General features: G+C 37.3%; 1 protein-coding gene across 1 annotated transcript; it reads right to left on the reverse strand.

Moving 5' to 3' along the window:
* Positions 1 to 570: 570 nt before the first annotated feature.
* Positions 571 to 10,265, reverse strand: LOC106715076 (signal-induced proliferation-associated 1-like protein 3). The gene is made up of 15 exons (XM_045678530.1): positions 9,387 to 10,265; positions 8,837 to 9,070; positions 8,355 to 8,640; positions 7,164 to 7,764; positions 6,943 to 7,078; positions 6,700 to 6,815; positions 6,470 to 6,602; positions 5,985 to 6,152; positions 5,414 to 5,583; positions 3,143 to 3,305; positions 2,313 to 2,482; positions 1,808 to 1,951; positions 1,570 to 1,665; positions 1,212 to 1,445; positions 571 to 1,073 (listed from the first exon to the last, which is right to left on the reverse strand). Exons 1-15 carry the CDS (start codon positions 10,030 to 10,032, stop codon positions 963 to 965), a joined length of 3,408 nt encoding a protein of 1,135 aa, XP_045534486.1. The 5' UTR covers positions 10,033 to 10,265; the 3' UTR covers positions 571 to 962.
* Between the last annotated feature and the right edge of the window lie 260 nt (positions 10,266 to 10,525).

Here is a 10,525-nt window from a genome sequence, read left to right on the forward strand (position 1 = left end):
AGATTTTCATTTGAAACAGGCTATAAATGTCAAAGTCCAACACGTGATGTAACAAGACGCGTACACATGTTAAGGTACAACTCCACTGCCGTACACTTTTGTTGATAAAACAGACACAATATGTCTCACAAGTGTTACTGCAGTGAAATTCAACTTTAACTACGAGCTAGCAACGTTCAATATATAATGTACAATGGGCGATAACAACTGAACATGCGTACGGCCGCCATGTTCGCCAAACAAGGCTCATTACAAGCACAAAGGCACAATTCATAAGAAACAGCTCAAACATCGCTATAAGATTTTCTCGTTTTTTATCTTTATTGAGTATCTGTATTAATGTGCATGAAATACTTAATATTCTCTCGATTCGATTCTCATAAACATAAGTATTATGGCAGTAAATACTTAATATTAAATATCTCATAAAACATAAGCATGCGATACTTAATATTAAATACAAATATGATTTATCGGAGTATTTGTGAGATATTCAAAAGAGAAAACTCAATTTACATATTCGTTGTCATTAGTAAACATTTTTAATGCATTTTTTTTAATAACTCGTTGTTTTAATAATTAATACAATTAAAAAAAAACGTTTACGTAATCGTTGAAAGCATCCTACGACAGATTATATTGCGATATCGTTTCTTAGGCCAGTACTTGTGACATTAAAAATTATTCTAAACACTTATTTCATAAAATTTCGATCACTACCATTATTTGAGTGGATAAATTGACAATATAGTTATTTAAAAGCACATAGTTTTACTAATTTTTTACCTACTATAGTTAGGCCAGAGTTGTATCTGAAATAGTTGTTTGCCGATTTATTGAGTGGCGATGGGTTGGTAGAGAGTAGAGACCCCTATTTTCAACGGCAAAGGGTCGAAGTGACCCTTCAATAATAATATTAGTTTTATTGCTGCAGAATGGTAAGAATTCAATGGTTGTTTACATTATTGTCTGTCGACGGTTCTCTTGAGCCACTGCGTGAAGTGTCGCAGTTGCCAAACTGCTCTCGCGGATTCCTCTCTTAGGCGAGCGTTGTGTCGTCTCAAACGTCGAACCTAAAAAAAATCACAATTAATAATATTTGTGGATAATTCTATCATTAGAATTTCTAGATTCGAGATTCTGAGAAAATTACAATCGTCAATGGAAAATGAATTCTGTAAGCTTGGCGATAAATCTCCATTTGCACTGACCTCTTCCTCCAGCTGGTTGTTTTGGCGCTGTGCAGTTGCCGCGTCCGCTTCTAATGTGGCAACTCTGGCGGCGAGCCCGCAGCCGCACGCAGTACTGTCCGCGCTCGTCACTGCACCCGTAACCCCGCCTACTGCATTAACCCCACCCACAGCACTAGCCCCGCCCACTGCGCTCACATTGATCGACACACTCGGGCTATTCGACATCACTGTTGATATCGATGTCTCTGATATCTGTCGAACGACAAAATGTGTTAGTTTTTTTTGGTTAAAATTGGAAATAACATATGTGTGTTGACACGATATTTCTAACAATGAAAATGATGTAGGGTTAAATATAAAGCTATTGAACACTAACCGGTGGTTCTGGCCAAGAGTCCTGCAAGGGCTCACTTGCAGGATTGTCGAGTGATTCTAAATTATCCATTGTCGGATACTGGTGTTCTTCGCATATCTATAATAAAAAAATGAATATAATGAACAAAAGCTGGGGATTTTAGCCTGATGTATCGCCGTTATTTTGCAATTTTTCTGCTCTAAATTGTATTTTAATGTAAGTTTCATCATTGAAAACGCATGATATCAAGGAGAGGTACCTGCAACATGGCTCTGGTGGCGGTGTGTACGAGCGTGGCCCAGTCGAGGGCGGCGGCGTCAGGCAGCGGAAGTGGAGGACCTCGTCCCGTCCCCTCACTCTGTCCCTCCCCCAGCTCAGCGTCCATTAAACGCATCAGCTCTTCCTACAAATTTATAATTTTTTTTTTGTAAGAATAGAATTATTGCCAACATTAATTAAGACGCGGTTATAAAAGAGGCTTTTACCGCATTAGGCGGTCCTTACAAATAAGAATAAACTAAAAACTTTATATTTAAAAATGTTGTTCATTACATAAAGGTTTTTTTTGTTAAGTTAATAGTGCATATTTTATATTTAGCATAATCACTATTAAATTTCTATTTAGCAATTGCACATGTACGATATCTTAAATTGAATGCTTTATAAGTATTCTATGTAAAACTTATAAATTGTAAGGAATCAAAAAATCTTTATTATTATTATATAAGACATATATTTAGACGTTATCATGGCAGTGTACGTACAGTGAGTGAATTATTCTGCAATGTGGGTGCGGTGCCAGGTGTGGTGGGTGTGGGTGCTGCGGGGGAGGAGCGCGGCCGGCGAGCATGTCGCGGCTCCGCTCTGCGCGCACTCTCCGACACCGGCGACGTCTGCGGCGACCGCTGCTGTCGCAAGCTGCGACCTGACCCACCTGTACAACATACATCATTTTCACAATCGATCGAGCCTATCACTTCATATTTTGTATTATCCCATTTCCTATTTTTCTTTTCCACACCTAATGTTGTAGTATTGCATTCTATCTAATACTATTAGATATACTCTTCAGGTTGAGAATAGCACAATGAGGATATGTGGATTACACATTCACTAATATTCATATAGTATAGTCTAATTTTACCACTATATTTATATGTAGAATTTTAACATTTATATATATTTAAAAGAAAGTCGTGTTAGTTACACAATTTATAACTCAAGATAGGTCGAACTGATTTCAGGCGGGGCCACGGAAGAAAGCTAAAGCGTTCCCGTGGCGCCCGCCATAATGCGTTAGAGGGCAGTCAGGTTTTAGTGGGTATTCCGGTCACCTTCTGTGGCCGGCGAGTCCCACACTCCCTACGCCATTGCACAGCCCGGCGTAGGCGTGCGTAAACGCATTTCCTGACTATAAAAAAAAAAAAAAAAAAAAGGTCGAACTGATTTAGCTGAAAATTGATGGGGAGGTAGCTTAGAACTAGGAGACGGACATAGGAACTTTTTTATCTTGTGTGCATTTTTTTTATTCCGCGCGGACGGAGTCGCGGGTAAAAGCTAGTCAGTTATAATGAGTGTATACAAGGCAACATACCTGTGCCATATCCGGAGCTGTCAGATCGTGGCGGGGAGTGCCTGTCAGCGCGGTCGTGCCTGCGCGCGCGCTGCTGCTGCGCGTCCGCACGCCCCGGCGCCGCCCACTCCTCCGCCCCCATCTCACACCCGCACCGTGCGCTCGACGCGAACGTAACCGTCACCTGATAATACCATTTCAATTTATTATTTTTTTCTTATTTATCATTACAAACAATTTCTGCCATTCTACCGAAGGTACAAGTTTTTTTTGGCGACGCTATGCCGCCCTCTCGTTCCCCCTTACATATTTTTGGGTCAGGGACCTAACGTTTATAAAATTCGTAATAAATAAAACGTTACATAAAATCATATATCTAGTATCACAGTTGTCACTGCTAGGTCTAGGTTAAAAATCATAGAAGAAATATCAAAACTATATACAATTAAAATAAAATTCACAAATGTGAATTACAATTAAAAATAATAATAAAAAAAAGTTAAAAGGATGAAGGTACAAGTTATGGTGACCTTTACACTTACTACTGTTCTCAGATTCATTTGACACTTACCTAAACAGTCGCTTAGCGTAGAATCTTCTAAGCTGAACACTTAACTGCGGCATTTAATCGTACTTTCAATATGTAGTATACAAGTCTATGACACGGTAATAATAATACCGTGAGTGAGAGAGATACAGTTATACACAATTCCTGTGACGTGACAAAGACAGGGATAACTATCTTCTGTCCCTTTCTGCGTACCAGGGTTTGGGCTTTGTTTGGAACAAAGGTTGTCCCCTACAAACAACCTAGGTTGTCCCTAACAAAGTTTGACATTCGTGCTATTTTTCGAAAATTGTGAGTACTTAGTGGCTGTAATTGTGCAAAAATATTTTGATATTACAGTTTTAGTAAGGTAAAGTTTATAAAACATGGTATACTGCTGTATCGTCGGTTGTAAAAGCCGTAGTGAGCGAAAAGAGAAAAACATAACCTTTCACTCGTAAGTACTGAAACTACGCACTTATTCACATGTATTCATACAAAATAAGGAAGAAAATACAAACTAGTTGTTCTTTACAGTCTTTGTAATAACTAATATGTTAAAATACGGGTAAAATCAGCTAAAATAAAATAGTATTTTTCGAACATTATGCGCCCAAACGCAGATGTCATTTGTGTCAAATAATATACTGTGGATCTGGGAAACAAGCGGCCATATTAAACTTCTTTTCAAATTGGTTGGTTATTACCCGTAAAAATAATACCACCATCTTGTTGTAAAAATTACCCTGAATTTAGGGGAAATAAATTATAGTATGTATAATGTATATAAATGAAACAATTCACATTTTTATACTATTTTCAACAGATTTCAAAAGGAGTTTTTAATTCTGGTATATGCTGTGTTTTTAAATATTTGATACTTTCTTATCCCGTTGATTTTAAAGAGTATGCTTTTTAATTTGTCCCATGTAAATTTTGTTTCTTAGAAATTACAATCAAAATAGTTAAATATTAAGTAGTTTTACATGTAGTGTTCACTGTAATGATATACAGAGTAATTTAAAATTATATGACTATAATATTGGTATGTTTTTTGTAGCTTTTTATGAAGACTTAGGGCTTCGTGCATATCGAAGAAAAATAGGACATCGTTTGAATGGTCGTCTAATGGACCTAAGACTGAAGAGATGCCGCGCTTTGTTGAAGCGGTAAGCGGGAAAAAAATATCGGGAAATTCTTTTTTTGGAGTCACTCAAGACATCCTTGATTAAGGCAGCCGCCGATATTGACATGGACCTCGTTCGTGCTGTGATAGACGACTGGCCGAGCAGATTGAAGGCCTGTATTCAAAATCACGGATGTCATTTTGAATAAACTTTAGTGTCATAAGAATCTATGTTTTGTTAAGTTCAATTTGGTATATAAATGGTCACATAATGAATAAACTTGTTTCAATTATTTTATATTAAACATGTGACAGAATTTATGACCTGACTAAGTATTACTAAAAAAATCTGTTTACGTAGTCTTAATCACATAAACAAAAATTACGCATTGTATTTTATATTTATTACGTTTATTAATTACAATTTAATTGGGAATATATAAATTGGTCTATATTAAATTATATCGTAATTATTCATTTTCGGGACAAAACAAATAACTGGTAACCCCAATCCTTTTACATATATATAGGTATAGTCTATAGTACTCTCTATCTGTCCCTTACGGGTGAACGCGCATGCCATATCTATATAATTCTTCATCTGAGGTAGTATACCAACCGTGACTGGGTCTGAAGTCTTGAGCAGGTCAACGAGTTGGTCGTGGTGCAGAGCTACGACAGCGGCGCGGCACACCTCCAGCAGACGCGCGCCGCGCCTCACCCCCGCCCTCGCCGCGCACCCCCCACCCTCCACCGCCGTCACCAGACCGTCAGGCTGCACGTGGAAACCTGCAGAATACAATATCTTGTGTAAACAGAGGAATCTCAAATTCCATACATGACGCACTTTATTATATTGTGAGGATGAATAATGTCATATAATTTTGGAAATTCACGAGCTTTAATAAGAAATTTGGAGGTTGTCTATGGTTTTTTTATATCATATGGTCGCAAACGAGCAAGTAACCACCTAAATACGTCGAAATGTTAGCCGTTTTCCAGACATCCGCAAATGAAAATGCGTTGTCTACCTTTACTCGGAAGAAGAAGAGACGCACAGAAAGAAAATATTTCCCCTTCTTATTTGAGGAGGGGTCCTTCATAAAATCCATGTCCCATTCCCACCCTTAAAGAAAATTATTCATTTTGTCTATAGTAAAAAATACGCAAGTGCAAAATATAACATATACCTAGTTGCGCTGCTTGTCCGCGCTCAAGAGTGATCTCGTGCAGGTTGTGGGCGTGGGGCGGGGCCACACTGGCCAACCGGCGCAGCAGCGCCTCGGGTGCTCCGCGCACGCGCACGCTCTCGCCGCGGTGGTAGTACACGCGGCTCCAACCACCGCTCACCACCCAACCTGAATCAAAATCAATTACTCTCTCTCTTTGCATCCTTTCCTCATTACTGAGGGTCGCAACCTCACATTTTAACAATCTCTCACAGAGTATTTCTCCATTTTATGCGGTTAGTTTCCAGCAAATATTGTAATATAGCCAGTGAAGTTGGTGGTTCTGAATGTGTTAAAGAAATATGTCCGGCTAAGGGTACCTCTAACATATTTCGAGATTTACTAATCCAATAAAAATTTACTTTATTAAATTGGTCAATTGATCGCGAATGAACAAATGTAACAGATTTATAAATAAATATGCCGAAAGAGTGATATAATCATACCAAGCAGTGTATTTGTTGGTAGTACCAACACAATCTGACGAGAACTGTCCTCTATAAGTACTATACTGTCAGCAGACACGCCCATTATGCAGTCGAGCAAATTGCCACCAGCTCCTTCGTCTTGTACTTGAACCTAATTATAAAAAAAGTGTATTAACATAAATTATCATCTAAGCTGTAGTGTTAAAAATATTAGATTAGGAAAGAAATTAATATGAGATTTCACTTACATGAAAGCACAATGCTCCTCTAACTAAAACATCGTTCGTGCAATTATCAAGACGTGGAATAACTGTACTGCTATTTGAATTGTTTCCACTTTTCATCAGCAGAGATGAGAATATTGCTGCAATATAAAAAAAATAATTAATAATTAAACACAAACATATTTTTATAAAAAAAAAATCATCTGATATGTATTACATAAGCCATAGGCCTATGAAAAAAGAAAATTAGATAAAAATAGTACATACAGAATTTTTGTCCAGTTTCAACAGTTGTTGCAGTAACGTAATTCTTAGCTAAATCTTTCAGGTACTCTTGACGTGTGCGCGTCGCCATTGTACTAAATTTGGGCGACTGTATAGCTGCGTTCTCACCATTTATCACCTGTTATATACAACAAGCAATTATTAAGTCATTACAAGCGAAATGAATATAAATTTTCACTAATTGCTTGTGTATTTCAGCTTACCTTACTCAGTAACAATTCAGTAAAAGCATCACCCTTGGGGTAAACAGCACCATCTTTGATTGGGGGTCCAAATAAAGGCACTTCTTTCGCTCGGCTCACAGCTATACTATAATGTGTATTTTCTGTACACGGATCTATAACTCTTACAACTACAAAAACATGTTGGAACTGAGATCGTATATTTCTCGGTGTAAATGGTGCAGCTCCGGGTTCTTGGAAGACTATTGTTACTATATCATTGCCAATGTGTCTTTTTCTCAACAATTGTTGTCTATTATTAGGTGTGTAAGGTAGCATTGTAGACACGTGAAACATAATTTCACAACCTTGGTACGTAGTGTACACTGAATACAAGCCCGTTGAATCAGTCCTATTGTCCAATCCAGCCTTGTATTTATCAAAATCTTTTAATCTCACAGTCTGTCCTAACATTTGTAGGAATTCTACAAATGCAGGACCTGCTTCTTGGTTGTTATACATTTCTTCTTCGGTGGACTGTCCGCTCTTGCAATACATTACACCCACTTTGTAGTGTCTAGTCACACATTGTTCATCTAAACGTAATAGTTGCTCTTCAGCACCACTGTTTGTAATGCCCAGTCTGTAATAAATATTACTAGTATTATAAATATGAATGTTCGGATGGATGTTTGTTAGAAGGTATTTTTTGAAATGGCTCAATAGTTCTTGACGAAATTTGACATAGATGTAGAACTTGTAATTCCGCGGGCGACAGCAGGTAAGTTACATAATTATTTTAAAAATAAATTTCTATTAGCACTAATTCTTCCAAAAACTAAATTTTTAAGACTCCATAAAATATAGATATAAAGCTGATTATTATTTGTTGAAAGTCCTAAGAGATTGAAGAATAGGATCAATCTGAATTAAATCATAATCAAATTTAGAAGACGCTCATTATTGATTTGATAATGATTGATAATTTTAGATAGTGTTTCATTACATAAGTAAATGATCATATTAAGAAGATACTTTCAATGATTACTATTAATGTAATCTACATTTATTTATAAAGAAAAGATAAAGATTTACATTTAAGATACAAATGAATGTTTGTTAGTTCTCAAATAAGTCAAATTTAATTTTTTAAATTCATTAAGTACTCTTCTAATAAGTATACAGTAGCAGAGTTGGAAAAATCATGGATTTCTAGTTTCACTACAATTTTACCTTAAGCAGCTGAGTTGTATTTCGGGAGCTATGTATTCCAAGACATCTTTGGTATTGTAGGTGGCACTATTATTGCTTGGTTTGACAATAGGTAAAGCATCTTCTAGCACAGAGCCTCGTATTGTGAGTAGCTCCGCTGTTCGTACGATGACACGATAGTGCCAGGCCAACTGAGAAGCAGGAGCTAATGCATCTCCCCCGCCACGACGTAACTCAACCCGTTCTTTCTTGATGGATATAGCTACAGGACCTAGATTCTCCTCCATTCCAAACCAATTCTGATGTGCTGTAATGTTTTATTAACAAACCATTGAATAAAATAGATTAGATACAGAGAATTAAACTTGATAGTAAATTATTTGTTGTAAGTTACTTCAGGCATGAAAAAATCATTTTTTATGCATATTTTCACATTGTAATGAATGCTGTCACTACTGCATAATGTTTAATAGATTAGATTACTATAAAAAAGTAAAACTTACGTTGTGTGTAAAAATAGTTCCTATAATATAATGCTCCTAGATCTTGACTTTCTACAGGCAGTGGTGCGAGAGACCGTGCAAATGGACAACCTTGCCGCCAATGTGTATGTCCGGGGGGAAATTCTAATACTGAGAAGCCATAAGCAGCACGGGGCCGATGCCATCCTCCATATTGTCCCGGTATCGCTCCACGGGCAGTTCGTGAGCACAGGGATATACAGCGCTCTTCTTCACCTGAATAACAATGATTAATATTAATTTTCATATATGGGTACCAGTATATTTGAAATTCATAATTTGATTATATTACATAAGTTGTAATGATGTAATCATTTCAGGTTTTAAAGGATTTATTTCCTATGTATTAACTTACAAATTGCACACTTAGAAGCACAAACATGCTTGGGAGGAACCAGTCCTATGAGTCATTGATAAAGAATGTACTGAATAAAAACTACTATGTTCATTCAATAAAAGTGTTGCAAAGTAGAAAATAACAAAATAACAATGCTTTTTTGTAGTGAGTTTCTACTTCTGCACCTACACTTACCTCCTAATTCATTTCTAAAAAAGGGGCAACTTTCTAAGAGTTCATTAGACCGTCCATCTCCAGTATCCGGTACAGCATCCTCGCCTGGAGGTAGACCACGCGTCGCTAACAGTGATGCTGCTGATGCCCCTGTAGTTGTGTTACGACGTCTACTCAATAATGCCCCACGTATTTCTGCTGCATAACTTAAATTAGCCATCAAAGACTGACAATCATAGTGGGCAAATTGCTTTCTTTTGACTTCCTCGGGGACTGTTGATGGGAGGGCACCGTCATCAAGAGGTTGACGTGACAGCACGGGCGCAGCTCCACCCCATAGTTTATTCAGCTTAAGGCGGGGCTTAGGGCTGACACTGGATCTGGGAGGCGGTCCATCGGCATGATCGCTGGCCAAGACTTCGGCCAGTCGATCAGCTCGACCTAACCCCGGTTGTTTGTCCGGAGTAGATACGCTGCTGTAATTGTGCACCATTGCTGGTAGTCTATCACTGGTCCCACCTATTACGTCGATAGATCCATGACTCCCATATTCGCGCCGTAAACCGTTCCCCGATGGATGCTCGGTGTATATCAAGTCAAGACTTGAATTGCTGCGGTACATAACATCTCTGACTTCTTTCCGTCTGAGGTGATCTGGAGCGTACATGGCATAATTTTGACATGTACTTATTTATTGCATTCACTTTTCTTGTCATAAATTCATTCACGGTCGTTATACCTGCATACGTAAATATATCTTCTTCGTAATTACTATAAATCACGGAGTCTCATTTTAAGGCACTGTGTGAAAGAATGTAGCACGAAATTTTAAGTAGTAACATCTTATGCATTATAAAAATGTATTTTTCGTAAATCTCACAATTATATGTTAGTCATAACATTAATTTACATTAAAGTAGTTATAATTTTATCAATTTAAATAGTCTTAAGTGTCTTCGTAAAGAACAAAAATATTCATTGCGATTTTTTTCAACTGACTACTAAGTGCTAGTGTTGTCAATAAAAAAATAATAAAATATACAGGTTAAATATATAAATTTTGTGCTGCCAGACAACAAAAAACAAATTAATTTTATTTAAGGTTTTGTAAACACACAGTAATTTCCTGAGATCGTGCTGCGTGATATCTCCAGGATTCC

The sequence above is a fragment of the Papilio machaon genome, chromosome 7, assembly GCF_912999745.1.
Source record: "Papilio machaon chromosome 7, ilPapMach1.1, whole genome shotgun sequence".
Classification (NCBI taxonomy): Eukaryota; Metazoa; Arthropoda; class Insecta; order Lepidoptera; family Papilionidae; genus Papilio; species Papilio machaon.